This window comes from Talpa occidentalis, unplaced genomic scaffold (assembly GCF_014898055.3).
Source record: "Talpa occidentalis isolate TD23 unplaced genomic scaffold, MPIMG_talOcc4v2.1 talOcc4.2, whole genome shotgun sequence".
Classification (NCBI taxonomy): domain Eukaryota; kingdom Metazoa; phylum Chordata; class Mammalia; order Eulipotyphla; family Talpidae; genus Talpa; species Talpa occidentalis.
This window is the reverse complement of record NW_023602073.1, coordinates 34,703,043-34,721,041: the sequence shown is the minus strand read 5'-3', so window position 1 is coordinate 34,721,041 and position 17,999 is coordinate 34,703,043. Positions and strand designations below refer to the sequence as shown.

The 17,999-nt window shown below is 45.9% G+C and overlaps 1 protein-coding gene across 1 annotated transcript; it reads left to right on the top strand.

The window, feature by feature from the left end:
- The first annotated feature begins 1,338 nt into the window (after positions 1-1,338).
- LOC119251202 (popy Class I histocompatibility antigen, A-1 alpha chain-like) lies at positions 1,339-6,413 on the top strand. The gene is made up of 5 exons (XM_054698094.1): positions 1,339-1,594; positions 2,140-2,415; positions 4,724-4,806; positions 5,203-5,244; positions 6,294-6,413. Exons 1-5 carry the CDS (start codon positions 1,339-1,341, stop codon positions 6,411-6,413), a joined length of 777 nt encoding a protein of 258 aa, XP_054554069.1.
- Positions 6,414-17,999: the final 11,586 nt, after the last annotated feature.

Here is a 17,999-nt window from a genome sequence, read left to right as displayed (position 1 = left end):
TGTGCCTCTAGATACCATCTACCAGAACTCTGTGTTTACTTTTATGCCTCATCTTTAGTGAACTGACACCCTTTCACACAACCTCCTCTTCCCTATATAATAACATTATAATTTTGACTAATTCAGTGCACAGTGTTTGTATTATTTTTTTCAGAACATCTTATTGTAAGGTCAGTGCAGGGGGCCTGGTGAGGGCCCCAGGCCGTGGCCACAAGGAGGGACCCTGAAACTGCAGAAAGAAATTCCACCGTTGCCTCAGCTCCTGGAACCAGAGGCCTCCACCTGACACAAACAGGACCTGATAGTGATCAACCAAAAATCACCAATAAAAAAAAAACACCTTCCATTCCGCATGCCCAGTTTTCCACCTAACCTTCCCTTACCCTATAAAAGGACATCTCCCCCTCAACAGGTGCCACTTCTCCGACCCCATGGGGGTCGGTGAACCTGACCCAGGGGCGCAATAAAGTTCCTGCCTGTCAGAAACGTGGCCTGACTCTCCTTCTCTTTACCACGCTAATCCTTTTACTTATGACTTAATTTCCACAAAAATGTCACATCGTTTGAACAAAACATGTCAGGAGCCAGAGAAGGAAAACATTTTCAGACAAGACCATTGTCAGCTGTTGTTAAAGATGAGAAACAGCAAAGTGTTGACTGAAATGAGGCCTTGAGTTTGGTGATAATGTGTCATCGTCAACCTCCCACAGGCAGGTCCAGCACCTGAGCCCAGAGAAGGGCTGCACTGGAGGGAGCAGGAGGGAGGGAGCAGGGATGTGGACAGAGAACAACTGCCCAGGATGAAGAAGTTGTGGGGCCCTGGGCAGGGAGGCTCAGGAAAGCAGGGAGCATCTCCTCAAGCTCTGAACAAAAGAATGCAGTGAAGTAAAACTGTCCCTGTTCTAGAAACTTCAGGAAACTCAAACCACAGATTTGATTTTAGATCAAGTGAAAGTAACTGAAAATGTGTGAACCTCTTGGTTCAAGGGGTTTGTTGTTTTCTTCCACCCATGGCCTTAAACAGCCAGACACCCATGTACAGCACATTCTTAGAGAGGGTCATGAATGTACTTTAATATTGCCCTCTGCTTAGGAGAGGTGCCAAGATCAGGTCACACCCCCATTCCCACCATAAGGCCTGGGTATCCCAAGTCTCAGGGTCCACTGACCCCTCGAGGCTGGTGGATCTGCCAGGCCTTTCCACCAGGAAGAGCCTGCAGCACTTTTTGCCTGCCCTTTCATTTTAAGTTTAGATTTATTTAGGGTGAGAGGGGAGGGTGATCACAGGGTGACCGAGGGGCTGACCACAGGGGCGGGTCTCAGGGTCTCACACCCTGGATGTTTGGCTGTGAAGTGGGCCCAGACCTGAGTCTCCTTGGCGGGTATGACCAGTTCGCCTGCGATGGCGTGGATTCCATCTCCCTGAGCGAGGACCTGCGCTCCTGGACCCCCGCGGACTCGGGGGCTCAGATCACCCAGCGCGCGTGGGAGGCGGCGGGCAGGGCCGAGCGCGTCAGGCACAGTGTGCAGAGCAGGTGCTTCCCGCGGCTCCGCAGACTCCTGGAGATGGGGAAGGAGGTGCTGCTGCGCACAGGTAAGAGGGGCCACGAGGCCTCGGACTCCACTCCCTCCTGGCGCCCCACAGGGAACATGGAATAATGGGCAGAACAGCAGCTGCTTTCTGGGCAGAGAGGGAGAGTCCCCCTGGGTGTCATGTTCTGTGCTAGAGAGAGACTCGCCCAGAAGACACCACTTTTCTGGACAGTTAAGGAATCCAGTCTCCCTGAAATATCTTCACTGGATCTTTTGACCCGGCAGCCATCTTGGGAACAATGAGTTTCTCTTTCAAGCCCTTGTTTTTGGTCTGAGAACATTTTTGGATCTGACTCCTGCCTTTCTGTGTCATTCACCCTCGACCAAGGTCAGGAGCAGGACTGTGTTCTCCTTAGAGACCTGCATCCACCTACCCTGGGCTCTCACCCGATTATCCCAGATTCCCCAGACCAGGCTGGTTTCTGGGTTTTGTGCTTCCTCCCTCCAAACCAATTTTCATGTTCATTTTGAGGATAGTCAGTGAGGCTACTTCAGTGTCCATGGAGGAAACCTAAAATGTGATACTTCTGATTTGTTCCCCTTCAGATTCCTCAAAGACACTCAGGACTCACCACCCCACCTCTGAGCATAAGGTCACCCTGAGGTGCTGGGCCCTGGGCTTCTACCCTGCAGACATCACCCTGACCTGGCAGCGAGATGGGGAGAACCTGACCCAGGACATGGAGCTGGTGGAGACCAGGCCCGGGGGGGATGGAAACTTCCAGAAGTGGGCGGCTGTAGTGGTGCCTTCTGGAGAGGAGCAGAGCTACACGTGCCATGTGCAACATGAGGGGCTACTGGAAACCCGAGTCCTAAGATGGGGTAAGGAGGGGGATGTGGAGACCTTCAGAGGGTCAGGATGAGCACTGGGGCTCAGGGTCTCACCTTCCCTTCCCTTCCAGTGCCCCCTCCTCAGGGCCACCGGGGCTTCATTGCTGGCCTGGGTTCTTCCTGGAGCTGTGCTCACTGGAGCTGTGGTGGCTGCAGCTGTGATGTGGAGGAAGAAGCAATGACTTAGGGAAGGGAGTCGGGGATCTTGTCCACTGGGGGCTTTCATGTCCCAGGGAAAACTTGCCCTACCAGGTTAGTAGGAAGTGTTTAATCTACACGCATATGTTGCCCAGTCTGGAGCTGATTGCTAACACTCACTCTTTTGTAAAGCACTTATGAAAATGAATGACCAATGTTTCATGTTGTAATTCTGGTGATGGGGATCTGTTTTCCAGAAAATGTCATAGGGGATGGACCCTGATGAGGACAGACTCCAGTTCCCTTTACATCCATTGTTCATATATCCCAGTCCTGATCTTACAGTCACAGTTCTAGAAACTTCCCTGTGGCCCAGAACTAGGAGATTCCTTTAGGACTCCATGGGCTGACTCCTCCCTTGTCTCATATGATGTTTCTTCCCACGGGGGGACAAGGAGAGAGCTACATTCAGGGTGCAGGTAAGTGTGGATCAGGGGTTGGATCCCTGAGCCCCTGAGGACAGTGTAGAGGGAACTCTAGGGAGAATCACCCTCATCAGTTCCTCTGAGGGTCTCACCTCTGGGCTCTGACCAGATTCTCTTTTGTTCTTCCTCCAACAGCGATGTGCCCAGGGCTCCGATGTGTCTCTCAGCTCCTTGAGGTGAGACCCTGGAGGCCTGCGGTGGGAGGGGCTGGGGCAGAGAGGATGGGACCAGGTTATGGGGAAGCTGTGGGTGGGACATTCTGAGGATGCGGTGGACTATGGAGAATGTCGACACTTAGGGTCATTCACCTGAATTTCTTCAATATTATTTTCCTTCATAGAGTGAGAGAGCTACATTGTGTGGGACTAAGTGTTATAGGATTTCTCTCACCCCCATTTTGTAACTTCAGGATCTTCTGGTTTATTTAATTTTATTTTCTATAAAATCAGTGCTACAAACTTTATTGACTTTGGTTGAGCAGAGAATGGTTTTCAGGAAAGCCAGGGAGGAGGCTCATCATCTCTACTGACAAGATGTAGAATCCCCAGAACAGGAGGTAGCTGTCCCAGTCGGTGGTATATCCCAACTGGGACCCCAGCAGTGAGGGAATATAAATGTTGGAGCTGTATAAAAAGTGATTACTGGTAGGACTGCCGCAGGGAATTCCCAAACAAAGAAATTTCAGTACAATTCTACAGTTTGAACAGAGGGCTAATGCGGATCCATCAGAGTTCCCTGAACCAATTATGCAAACATATAAATCCAGATGCCCCAGAAAATGCCTGTCTGATCACTATGGTGTGCATTACGCTTAATGCCCTGGACATAGGGAGAAAGTTAACAAAGGTAGATGGCATCACAGAGATGAGTGCGTCCCAGGAAGCAAACTTGGCATTTAGGGTTTATAATTACAGAGAGGACAGGAGACCAAATCCTGCGACTGTTTTTGTACAGAGGGAGCACAGGACAGGGCTTCAGGGAAACAGTAACAGAAAGAGACATGAACCCAGGAAAAGTGAGCCCCTAGGGAGTAATCAGTGTGCTTATGCAGGGAAGAGGAACATTGGAAGTACAGTTGTCCCAAATTACAGGTAAATAGGAGGGAAAATAATGACAGAAGGCAGGAAAGAAAGCCAAAGACACCACGACATGATGATTCATGCAGGGGTTACTGTGTGGAATATAAACGGAGTACAAGGGACCTGGAACCAAGGAGAGAGGAAAGGAGAGAAATGATAGCACAGAGCAGAGGCTCAGGTGAGGATAGGAGGGAAGACGGACAGAGAAGATGGAATCAAGAGCCAAGCACATAGGAAAAGGAGACAAATGATAGTACAGAGAGACTGTTCAGATGAAGAATAGGGGGGCCCAGGGGCTCCACTAGATCTAAAAAAGACCATTAGAAAACCCCCTCAGAGCCCTGGGTAACATCCATTGTGGGGGACCATTTGATTGCAAAGAGACTGCAGCAGTCACTGGGATCCCAGGAAGGCCACAACAGAAAGCCTTCTTACAACCTCTGGAGTGCCGGCTGGGCACCACACAGCTCCAGCACAGCTTCCTGTACATGGAAGAGTGTCCAGTCCCTCTACTTGGTTGTGACCTTTTAAGCAAGCTAAATGTACAAATTACGTTCTCACCCCAAAATCAGAGGCTTCACCTACTTGTACCTCCAGAACATGCACTGCAGTTCCAGATGTTACTTACTCAGGATGTTCCAACAAAAGATGAAGTTTTACCTTCAGAAATTGTTGAAAGTGTAAGTAAATGGATATGGGCTGATGGGACCCCAGCATGTGTGAAAAATGCAGAACCTGTAAAGATAGAGGTGATAGAGAGGAGCAAAACCCCAAGGAGGAAGCAATACCCCCTAAAAGAGGAGGCCTGGAGGGGAATTGAGCCAGTATAAAAAGTCCCTTTGATCTGTACTCATTCGGCCCTGCCGCTCATGGTACAACACTCCCAATTTTGCCAGTAAAGAAACCCTATACAGGTGAGTACCATTTTGTTCAAGATTTAAGGGCCATTAATGAAATTTTCCAAGACATGCATCCAATGGTGCCTAATCCCTACATCTTATTAACTGCCATACCTGGTGACTTTGGGTGGTTTTCTGTATTAGACATTAAGGATGCCCTTTTCTGTATCCCAACAGACGTCCAGGATCAACTGCTTCTTGCCTTTGAATGGCAACACCGTAAGTCCAAGAGCACTCTCCAGTTTTCTGGACTGTGCTTCCACAAGGCTTTAAGAACTCCCCAACTATTTTGGGGGAAATACTAGCCAGGGATCTCAGGAAGATTCAATTAAACTAGGGCATCTTATTACAGTATGCAGTCAATTTATTGATCGCAAGTCTAGGCTATGAATCTTGCCTGGAAAATAACAGCGGTACTGAACCACCTGGCAGAATGTGGCTACAAGATGTCACCTCAAAAGGCACAGATATGTAAACAAACAGTGACATATTTGGAATTTGAGATTAAGAAAGGCAAACAAAGTCTGATGACAGAAAGAAAACAGGTAATTTCAGCCCTTAAATTCCCCATCAACCGAAAGCAATTGCGCATATTTTTGGGAATGACTGGATTTTGCAGGATTTGGATTCCTAACTTTGGATTAATAGCAAAACCCTTATATGATGCTCTCAAAGGCCTGGACTCTGAAGCTTTGTCTTGGAATCCAAAATGTCAAAGAGCCTTTGATGAAATAAAGGGAAAGTTGATCTCGGCACAGCATTAGGGATGCCAGATCTCAGGAAGCCATTAAGACTTTGCATGAGAGCCAGGGGGTTGGCCTAGGAGTACTAATCCAATTGTTAGGGCCAGAAATGCAACCCATTGCATATCTGTCCAAGCAATTGGACTACACCACTAAGGAATGGCCTCCATGTTTGCGTGCTGTAGCTGCCACTTGCAATCTACACAAGGTTGAGAAGTTTACCTTGGGTCAGCCCATTACTGTGTGTGCCACATCAGGTCTTGACATTGTTGGAGCAGAAGGGTGGACTCTGGTTGACCATTAGGCAAATGGGAAAATACCAAGCAGCTCTGCTAGACAATCCTAATGTGAAACTCAATGTTTCCAATTCCCTGTATCCCGCCACACTGCTTCCAAGCAATGTAGATGGACCTGAGGATAAAAATTTAATCCACAAATGCTTAGAAACCATTGACACAGTGTAATCCAGCCGACCAGATCTGACTGACCAGCCTCTGCCAGATCCAGAGTGGGAACTATTTACAGATGGCAGCAGCTTCATGGAGCAAGGCCATCGATGTGCAGGAATACGCAGTGGTGACGCTCCAGGACACCATAGAAGCCAAGGCTCTTCCAGCAGGTATATCAGCGCAGAAATCCGAATAGCCCTGACCCGCACCTTGGAATTCTCTAAAAGGAAGAGAGTCTATGTATTTACTGACTCAAAGTACTCTTTCGTCATTCTCTACATGCACGGGGCCATTTGGAAAGAGGAAAGAGCAAGGACTCCTTACCACCAGTAACAAGGACGTCAAACACCCATTAGAAATCCTGGCCTTGCTAAAGGCAGTAGCTCTACCATCAGCTGTTGCTGCGATGCATTGTCCTGGCCACCAAAAGGGGGGTCTGACATGGCAAAGGGCAACAGGGCAGCTGATCTGGTGGCCAAGGCCGCGGCCTGTTCTGCTCTCCAGGGTGCACTCATCCCTTTTGTGGACCTGACTCGTTATGTCCCTGAATACACTGAGTGGGATGAGGAGAGAGCTCGTGCATGGGGATTCACTGAGTCTGACCCCAGCTCCACTGGGAGAGTAAACCCCCGTGGGATGATACTCCTCCTGGAGGCCCTTTTATATCTGGTCTTAAAACATCTGCATGAAGGGTCCCACTATGGGAGAGATGCCTTATTAGAAACAGTGCGTCCATATTTGAAGGGACCATATTTACAAAAAATAGCACAATGGATCACCTGAGGTTGCTAAATATGTGCCAGGAATAACCCCAAGACTGACTCACACCCTAACGCAATTGGAGTTCAATATCGGGGCAAGTGCCCTTTTGAGGACTGGCAGGTGGACTTCATATAAATGCCTAGAAGAACAGGCAATTTCAAATACCTACTGGTTTTTAGTTTTCAAATACCACTGGTTCAAATACCACTGGTTTTGTGAATACATTCTCAGGGTGGGTGGAAGCATTCCCCACCAGGACAGAAAAAGCATCAGAGGTTGCAAAACAGCTGTAAATGAAATAATCCCTCTCATTGCCCCACTCCATCCAGAGTGATGATAGGCTGGCATTTGTCTCTGACATTACTCATGCATTAAGCAGTGTGTTACAGATCAGCTGGAAATTGCATGCTGCATGGAGACCACAGTCTTCTGGACAAACTGAAAAAATGAACCACACCTTAAAGAAGACCTTGGCAAAACTGTGCCAAGAAACACAGCTATGTTGGGACCAGGTACCAGCCCTTGTACTCCTTTGGATAAAGGTGGAATGTAGAAGTGGGCTACAATTAAGCCCCTTTGAGATTGTGTTTGGAAGAAGTAGCTCTACCACCTTCCAGGCCTCAGTTCTGAAAGCCGGTCCAGAAATAGCACAAGATTGCTGGATCATGCAATATGTAAAACATATCCAGTAGGTTCTGGCAGTAATTCACAACTTTGCAACCTCACGGATCTCCATGCCTCCTGATCAACCATTACATCCCTTCAGACCTGGAGATCAGGTTTTACTCAAGAGTTGGCAGAGTGGGGATGCCCAAAACCAGCTGTCAGTAAAATGGACTGGTCCACATGATGTTTTACTAAGCATAAACACTTTTTTAAAACTTGCGGGCATGAAGCCCTGGGTACATCATTCCAGAGTTAAGAAAGCCCTAGAAGGAACTGACCCAGATATCAAAAACCCACTGGAGTTGTGAACCCATTGAGGACCTGAGATATTTATTTAAGAAAAAAGAGAAAAACTTAAATGTTACTAAATTTTCTTCTTTTCAGCTACTGCAGCAGGATGCCCTGGGATTCACTTTCTGGAAAAAACCCTGAGGTGACAAACAGGCTCTAACCCATCTTCTTCCTTTCAAAGGTTAGGGGGATGTGGAATAACATCTAGCATCATGCAATTATACTGCGAAAGGCCTTCATCTTGATTTTAGTATTTCCTTTTAACTTTTGTTTTTTTAACACTGACTGTTTTTTTTTTCTTTTTTTGGCTTGTTTTTGTTAATTTTTTTTGGCCTGTTAGTGAAACTGCAGTTGTGACAGATACTCCCACGTGGTAAATGATAACTCAAGAACTCTCTGTGTCTGTATGTTGTATGTCTGTATATCCTTTCCTTGTGCTTAACTGTCTTGGCCTCTAACGGTTGTATTATTGTATAGACATTGTGAAAAAAAATGTAATGGAAACTGGTACAGGTGTTTTAAAGAAACATGATCTGTGATAATTTTGGTTACTAGAGACTAACTTGTAATTTAATGGGTTGTTTTAAATCATGTACTTATAAGGTTGTATAATTTTATCTAGTCTGGGTTAATTATGTTGGGTACGTAATCATCTTTAAGTGTCAGAAATAATGGGAGTTTGGAAAATTTAAGGTTCTTGGGAAGAAAGAAGACTTCGGTTATGAGGAAAAACGAAAGGTTATGGTTTCACTATCAACATTGTACAGCTGAACTGAGCCAGAGCTTTCAAAAAGTGAATATTGTTGCTGCTGTGTTTTCTGATCTTTACGACAAAGCTCCCCAGAAATTTAAATTGAAGTAAAATTTGGTAGTCTGTCATTTGGTTGATAGAAGGAAATTTTGTGGAACCTCAGTAGTGCTCCTGAGATACTCCCTACAAGTTCTCCCTTTCCTCCTGCAAAAGGCATTAGATAAATTCGTCCTCTTTGGTTTACCTGGTGAAGTAAAACTGAAAGGGAAGCATTGTCACTTGGGGAAAAAGTAAAATTTTGGCATGTACAGAAATGTTAACATTTGTTTTCTGAAACTTTCAGAAAACATTTCAGTACCTCATATGTATGCAGATTGTTAATTTTAATTGTTGTCCTACAATATTATATACTTCAATGGTTTGTATCTACAGAAATTGTTTCTAGAAAAAGACCTCAACTGATTCCAATTAATGGAACTTTTTTTTTTAAGATTTATTTATTTACACATATGGATGCTGGGGTACAGGTGAGAGGTGTATGTGTGCAGGGGTGAGAAGATTCACCAGAGACAGAGTGGGGAACAGAACAGGCAGATTGACTGAAATACATTGCTAAGGGAGCAGCAGGCAAGTCAGGAGAGGTCTGCTGCGCCATGTGGGTAGCTCCCCAGCTGGGCATCGAAATCATGATTCAGTGGCTGTGGTCCACTCCATAGGTTGCGTCTTAACCCCTTGCAGCACCAGGGAGGCCCCAATTGATGGAACTTCTGACAGTGAAAATTTCCTACAAAGGACTGAGTAAACTATGAGATAAACCTGATTCTTGATAAGTTTTGTTTCAAATAATACTAGTGGGTTTCTTTGCATCCTGTTTTGATTCAAAGAAAGTTTTCTTGTTTTGAATAACCAGGATCTGCAGAGATGTTGCATTTTTTTTTTTCCCAGTAGAGCTAACTTGTGTTTGCATCTGCTCTCCCCTTGATGCTGTAACAGGGTGGAGCCCAGGAAAAGAGGAAGCTCCAGGTTTCCTGCCTCACCCAAAGGAGCTGAGCAGAGAGGAGAAAAGGCTGGAGAAGAGACTGAGGAAGGAAGGAAGCAGGATGGAGCCAGAAAGAGACCTGGAGGAGGCACATGGAGTGGAGAGACACGTGAAGAAACTGCGCTTGCCTTTTTTGGTAGTGGACTGGTTGAAAGAGATGCGGGTGAGAAACCTGTGGGGAGGTTAACAATGGCAGCTTTTATCTTGAATTTGATTTTTCTCTTTTCCTCCCAGATTTGTCTGGTTATTTCTGACCCTTTTCTGTGGGTCCCTGCCAGAAGGTGCTTTAGACTTGGGACAGGCTTTGGGGCCTTGCTCTGGGCCAATCCCATTTGGGTGGACTTTTACCCACGAGGCGACAGATAACTTTGGGTGCTTGATTTAGAAACTATATTCTTTGTCTTTTCGGTATTGTTCCCTAATTGTATTAAAGTTCCTTTCCATTAAAGTCTTATATGTTTTGTGTTGATGCGGCAGATGGCAGAACCTATTTAGAGCAGGCAGGTTTGCGGGGTCTGGGTTGCCCCTCTCCCTGTCCTGTATCAATACCAACATAGTATTAAAAATGGAGGTAGTTATATTTACTATTTGTGGCAGTCTACTTTTTGTATAATTTCAATAGGGAATTTTGTTGCTTAAAATGGAGAATTGGAAACGTGTTTCATTGTATGGCTTTGATTGAAATTCTTGATTTTGACCTGAACGAAGAAGAGAAGAACGTGCTGCTTTGATTTTAGGTTCTAGAGACCTCCAAAGAATGTGAGGAAGCTGCCTCCAATGGCAGGACTGAACAACCCAGAAAAAGAAAAAGTCCTGGTAACCTAAAGAAAAGGAAAGCCCAGGTGGAGCCTGGTGAGACCCACCTAGTTCCTGAAGCCTGCACAGACCGGATGTCAAGAGTTCACTCTGATCCTATATGGAGTATTCCAACAAAGCCAGCTAAAAAATGCTGCTTGGTTATTCTGCCCTGTGATTTTATGCAAAAATAAGCAAAATAGTCTGAAGTAGATTTAGTTTGCAAATATTTTGCTGTACTGTTGGATAAAATTGTGATCAAGGTGGAGAGAATCTGTTTTTAGATAAGTTGAGCCAGTTTTATGATTTTTCTTCTTGTGAGCTTGATATATTTGCTATTTTCTTTTGGCTAATGCTTCCAGATTTTATTTTTCTTTTGGCTGGAACTAATGAGGTATTCTCCAGGAATGGAGGACTTTTGTTTGCCACACTGGACAATACCTGGAGACTGACTGTAGTTTTTCTTTCAAACTGGAACCCTGAAAAATTATTATCTGAGGCTGTACCCCAGAATCCACACATTTGACCTTCATCACCATAGAAATGTTGGGGGAAAGGATGATCTGAATGAACTCCACACACTCCACCCCCACTCCAGACCAGAGAGATCCAAGGCAGCAAGAATTACAAATCCCATAATGTCATCATCACCTAAGGGAGGATTCCTGGAAACTGAGGGTACAGTTAAGCAGCCAGGTTTGGTATAAAACCAGACATGTGGGCCTTGGGGTCTCTTGGTTTTTCACTGGCTCTCAGCATGCTATTGGGGTTCTAGCTCAGCGGAACTGGTAGGAAGCATTCACCAATTTATCTCCCTCTCTTTCTCCCTGAGTCATTCATTTCTTCATTTCCCCTTCTTTCATAAATAAACCATTTATTAACCTTTTGTGTGTGCCTGCAGTTGAGTCTTATAAGTCCTTTTAAGTGCACAGGTGAGGACCCACAGTCAGACAACCCATTTCATATCAGGGTTGTCCTGTAACAAAACTGTACTATAAACCCAAAATTAAAACAGTATGGTACTGGAAAAAAAAAGACGTACAAACCAATGGAATTGAATAGAAAACCCAGATATAAGCCCACATAGTCATGGGCAACTAATCTCTGAAAAACGAGCAAAGTATATGCAATGGAAGAAGGGCAGTTCAATAAATGGTGCTGGAAAACTGGACTGCTAAATGCAAAAAAATGAAGCTAGACTACTGTCTCACACCATGCACAAAATCAACTCAATGTGTGAGTGTAGCCTACAAGTCTCCTTTCAAGCTAGACAAGTGCAGACTTGATCGCCTTGGGGCAATAAGCGTGATTGGTGCCCCAAAGACTGATCAGTGGAACACCTTCTTAATAAGATTGGAGCCATGGGTGAGAGTTGGGGGTATACTCACCCTCCCTAAAGCCCAAAATCCAGTGTTCAGTTTGACCCACCCTTTTATGTCACTAAAAAGGCAAGGATCTTGCATCAAGCAGCATCCTGCATCCTACAGCCTGCTCAACAAGTCCTGTTTCTTTTCTTTATTACTCCATTGCTGCAGATGCAAGAAAAATGGATAAAAGAATTGACTGTAAGACCAGAAATTGTAAAATATATGGAAGAAAATACGTGACATACATCTCAGTAACATCTTTAAAGACACATCCCCCAAAGCAAAGAAAGTGAAGAAAAAGATGAACAGCTGGGAGTACATCAAACTAAAAAGCTTCTGTACAGCAAGAAAGACACTGTTACAGGGCAGGGAGAGGGACACCCCAAACCCCGCAAACCAGCCTGCTCTAAATAGGTTCTGCCATCTGCCACATCAACACAAAATATATGAGCCTTTAATGAAAAGGAACGTTAATACAATTAGTAAACAATAAAGGAAAGGCAAAGAATATAGTTTCTAAATCAAGTACCCAAAGTTACCTGTCCCCTCGTGGGTAAAAGTCCATCCAAATGGGACTGGCCCAGGGCAAGGCCCCAAAGCCTGCCACAAGTCTAAAGCACCTTCCAGTGGGGACCCACAGAAAAGGATCAGAAACAGCCAGACAAGTTTGGGAGGAAAAGTGCAAAACCAAAATCAAGACAAAAACTGATATTTTCACCTCCTCACCAGTCTCTCACCCACATCTGTGTCACCCAGTCCACAACCAAAAGGCAAGCACAGTTTCTCCATGTGTGTCTTGGCAGTTGATGCTGAAGGATTTTTTTTTTTTATTCCTATACTGCCTTAACAAGAATGTTCATCATTTCTACCCACCACCAGTTTCTGTCTTGTGACCTCTCCATGCTAAATTTTGTACTCTTAGCCTCCATCAAGGAGTACTCTCAAGGATATTGTCCCTCAGATTCAGAATTTTTTGAATGGGACTGTGGGATTGGGAAAGAAGACCACAGAGGAGAGTGACAGTCTCCATTCAACACATAAGCGCACATAATGCCTATTGTGGGGAGAAAATCAGGGTGAGGCTGTAGGCACTAAGGTGAAAGTTTCACCAGAGACAGAGTGGAGAACAGAAGGGAGGATTTATTGAAATTCACTGCTAAGGGGAGCAGGGACGAGACGGGAGGGGCTTTCTAACTTGGGGTGCCACTTTGCACCAGTTGTCTGCTGGAATGAAGCTGGGCTGGTATTGCTGGTCCTAGAGGTCCGTTTTATGGCCTGTCCCCAAGGCAGCCTTATCCATTCCCTCATCTATTCCCGCCTCCAACACCTACCTGCTGGGCCAGGAGTGAGGACTTAGCTTTTAACCTTACTAAACTGTACCCCAACAATGTCCATCTGACTGATCACTGATGGTGTTGGCCTTCCACACCACCTAAGGTGGAGTTTCCCAGATTTCTTACTGATCATGTGGTTTGGAGCGGTGTTGTGTTCAGATAGTGGGGTCCTTGAGTTACCTCTGAGCAAAGTTGCATCAGAGCTCCCCTTTCAGTGTCACATGAATTGTTTCCCCATGAGGCAGAGATATTTAGTTCTATTCAAAAGGGCAGGTTTATTACAGAAGGGAAGGGAAGGAGAGGACATGTGCACCGACACTCGCGGGCAGAAGGAGATGCCAGAAAGGGACATTTGCTGAGAGAGGGCTGTGTGGTCACAGGTGGGCAGCCTTGAGGAGAGCTGCCCCTGCTGTGGGAGGTCAGTGAGGAGAAGCCCCGGCAGGTGCAGGTCACAGGCAGGCAGGAGGCTGCTGCCCTGGGAAGGGAGAGAGTGGGTGAAAAGAAGCACCTGCATAGGCGCAGGTGGGCAGAGGGACTGCTGGCCTGTGCCAGTGCAGAGACTGCGCTGATCTAGTCTTCTCTTTGGAAGGGGTCACTCCTTTGTAGAGATGTTAATGTTTGAAAATTTGAATAACTAGGAGGAATTTGAAAGAAACTGAGATTCTCTGATGGTTCTCAGTCTTCATTTCCCCTCCTCTGATTTGTTTCCCCTCCTCTGATCTGGGCTTTGAAATTACAACAGTTTGGCACTTGCTATCAGTTGGCGCTTTAGAGAATGTCTTCAGTTGGTTTGACTAAGCAGATGGCTTTGGGATTTATAGCAGCCTGAAGTTGGCTATCAGTTCGCAACTAAAGAATTACTTTAAATGACGTCACTAAGTAGATTCGAAAAGACCAGAAAAATTTTTTTACAGTGGCCCTCAATTTTTATATCCCTTCCCCCAGTCTGTGCTCTGGATATTTTCTGTAGCTAGTTTACTGACTCTGTTGATCACTTTTACCCCCACCTCTAGCTTTTGGCCCTGCGTGATCCAGCTTCTGGTCTTGTGATGCCTCCTTTCCAAATTTTCTACTCTTAGCCTCCATCATTATCAACATGTATCATCAGGAAAACACTAATTAAAGCCACAATGAGATACCCTGTCATACCTGGGACAATGACCTGTATGTATCAAAAGAACAGAAACAAAACACATTGCAAGGGCGTGGGAAAAAGCACCTCTGCTACATCATGGTGGGCCTGGAGACAGGTCCTCTAACCCATGGCTGAAGACGAAGACTGTTACAGGTGCTGGTGAGGATGGTTGGCCCGGGTGCAATGCACACCAAGTATGGGTGGGGGTGGAGACTCCGATAAGGAACATCAGGGACTGCAGAAGCAGCCCTGGGCAGTCAGTGTTCAGGACAACAACAGGGATTTCAGTGTTTTTGGATCTTCAGTGATTCTAGGGTCAGCGACTTCTGCCCCCACCATATCGATCATGCAGAAGTCTGTTGTGGACCTCTGAAGAATGTTGGAGAAGCTTTCTGCAGCCAACCTCAGAGAGGAAATATATGGAGGCTTTGCAAGTAGCTGAGTGACTAAAACTGTTCCCGGTTTTGCTGCTGTTACAACCTGACAGGGAAAGCAAGGACCTGGAGCTGGGCGCCTCACTGAGCTTTGAGTGTGGCCATTTGTCAGGTATTTTGGCTGCTGTAGCTGCTTAAGTGTCACTTGTCTTGTGCTGTGCTGGGGCATCTTGACAGCAACACTGAGCATCTCCTGTTGTGTCTTCTGCTGTCTTCGTGAGTTGGATCCCGGCCTATATAGTCTGGTGGCCATGTGCTCCAGGCCCTCAGTGGCAGGAAGATGCCATCTTGGGAACATTTGTGTTTAGGACTTTAAAAATCTGGACACTGCTTCAGGTGAGGTAATTGGCCATTTGTGGTTTCAGTAGCTCTTTGTTTTCCCAGGTTTTTAAATAAACCCCATTATTATTGTCCTCTGAACCCAAGTGGTCTTGTAATTGTGTGCATGGGAGAAGAACTCAGATAGACTGGCAAACTATTTGGGCAGCGTCCTTGGTCAGCTTTAGTGCCCCTTGCTGCCTGTAGCAGACATGATAGTGGGCTACATGAGAGACACCCCAGATTTTCAAACCTGCATATTTAAATGGGCTCTGTCACCCATTGCATAAAGACATACACTAATGTGTATTATCTTCAAGAAAAAGACTTTACTACCCTTAGTGAGCAATAAAGAGAACAGAAAGACTATAGTTAAAGTAGTTACTAAATGAAACACCAGAAGTCACCATCCCATCGGGTGTAAATGCCCAGCCAAACAGGGCTGGCCCAGAGCAGAACCCCCAAGGCCTGAAAGCACCTTCTGGTGGAGACCCATAGGAAAGGGCAGGAGGTGCCAGGTAAGTCTGAAAGGAAAAGAGCAAAATAAAAATGATACAGCAAGGGGCACTAAAACTGGCCAAGGACAGTACCCAAATAGTTTACAGTCACTCTCTGAGCTCATCATCCGCATGCACAGTTGTAACATCACTCATGTTCAAAGAACAAAAATAATGGGATTTATTTAACAAACAGGCAAAACAAAGAATCACTGAGGTCACAAGGGTGGTTTATTTCATCCCAAGCAGTGTCCTGAACAAAAGCCCTGAACAAAAGGCATCTAAGATGGCACCCACCTGCCACTGAAGATGTTCAAACCTATCTTGAAAAAAGGCATCGCTCCCAAAAGGACATCTTCCTGCCACTGATGGCCTGGAGCCTGTGGCATCCAGACAATAGGCTGGTATCCAGCTCTCTAAGCCAGCAGAAGGCACAACACGAGATGCTCCATGGAGCTGCTGAGAGGGGCCAGCACAGCACCAGACAATCAGCATTGAAACCACTGCAGTAGCCAAATGGCCTGACAAACTGCCCTCGTCCCACACAGCTCCGGGAGGCACCCAGCTCCAGGTCATCACCTTCCCTTCCAGGGTCTAACAGCAGCAAAGCTGGGAGCAGGTGAAGAAGCTGTGATTGCTTCTCAGCCTAGAACTTGTGCCAGAGACTTGGGGGACATGGAAGGAGACACTGGGAACAGATGTGGGTGAGAGACCTGTGGGGAGATTACAGTGGCGACATTTATCTTGATTTTGATTTTGCTCTTTTCCTTCCAGACTTGCTTGGCTCTTTCTGCCCCTTTCCCATGGGACCTCACCAGAAGGTGCCTTAGACTTTTGGCAGGTTTTTGGGCCTCAGTGTCCCTGTTTGGGCCAAACTGTTTGGCTGAGGTGACCCACAAGGGGATGAGTAACTTTGGGTGCTTGGTTGGGAAACCATAGTCTCTATTCTTTCCCTTCATTCTCTTTCTTGCTCAGTAATTGTATTAAAGTTCCTTTCCATTAAATGTCTTATGCACTAGAGCATGTTTTGTTTTGATGTGGCTGATGGCAAGAACCCATTTAGCGTGGGTTGGTTTGAGGGTCCTGGTTTCCCTCAACCTGCCTGATAGTAGAACCTCCCTTTATTATGGATATCATACTGTTACAGTCCTGCCCCTAGCAAAAAAAAAAAAAAAATGACAGTTTCTCAAAATATCCAAAATACACCTCCCATATGGTCAAGGATTCCATTCTTTGTTATTTTCCAAAGAAGGTAAAAACACTAATTCCAAAGGATATGTGCCTCCTGTGCTCACTGCAGCCTGTGTACAATAACCAACTTTGGAAACACCTCAGTGCCCAATGACAGATGAGTGGGTTAAGCAGAGGTGGTAGACAGACATAGTGGAATACTACTCAGCTGTGAAAAGTTGAATTTGCAACAGTATTGATAGATGTGGAGGGAATTAAGCTAAGTTAAGTAAGTTAGAATGAGAAAGTCAAATACTGGATGATTTCACTCATTGTGGAATATAAAGAAACCAAGCAGGGACAGATGAAACTAAACCAAACATACTCTAGAAACACGACTGCAGAATTGAGGTTATATAGGAGGGGAGGGGTGGGTTTGATGTAGGAAACAAAGTATGAAGAGGGTCTGGTGGATGGTGGTGAGGACTGTGGTTGCCCTTAGGTGGGTGTGAAGTGGTAACAAACACCTGAAGAGGTGTGACCCTTTGCCTCTGAACACACACAGTATGTAAACCCATGTTACCTCAGTAATATAGTAATGAGGGCTGGGAAGGAAACCATCTTGAGCAAAAGAAAGATAAATTGTGTCCTCCAGCCATAAATGACCTCAGGACTTTGCCTTCACCTCCTCAGTGTCATGCAGGTTGGGGAGCTGGTTTCCCACAAGGTCAGAGGCAGGAGGTGCAGGGACTCCTGGGGCTGCTCAGACCCTGCTGAGTAGAGACACTGCAGAGAGGGCAGCTCTGAGGGGACCAGAGACAGCGGGTCAGAGTAACCCCAGTGCTGAATGAGGGTCTGGATTCCAAGGAGAGGGGAGTGTGTGTGTGTGTGTGTGTGTGTGTGTGTGTGTGTAACAGGAGAGAAGGGACACACAACATAAGAAAATGGGGGAGAATTATACATCAAGTCCCAGCATAAATAAATTCACACCACAGAGTGGGAGAAGGTCAACATAACACTTCAATTTAGTACAGTTCTGTAAAGAAACACTGGGCCTCAAGAATAGAAGGAAGTTTAGAAATATGTTGTGGTTTTACTGAGCTTTAGGAGCTGGATAGGACCCCTTGAGGCCCCCTGCTAGGATGTGGTTGTACCTGACATCTCCCTCCCCCAGACTCCAATGTTCACGTCAAGCTTTTTTCCTTTGGGGTCACTAGAAAACT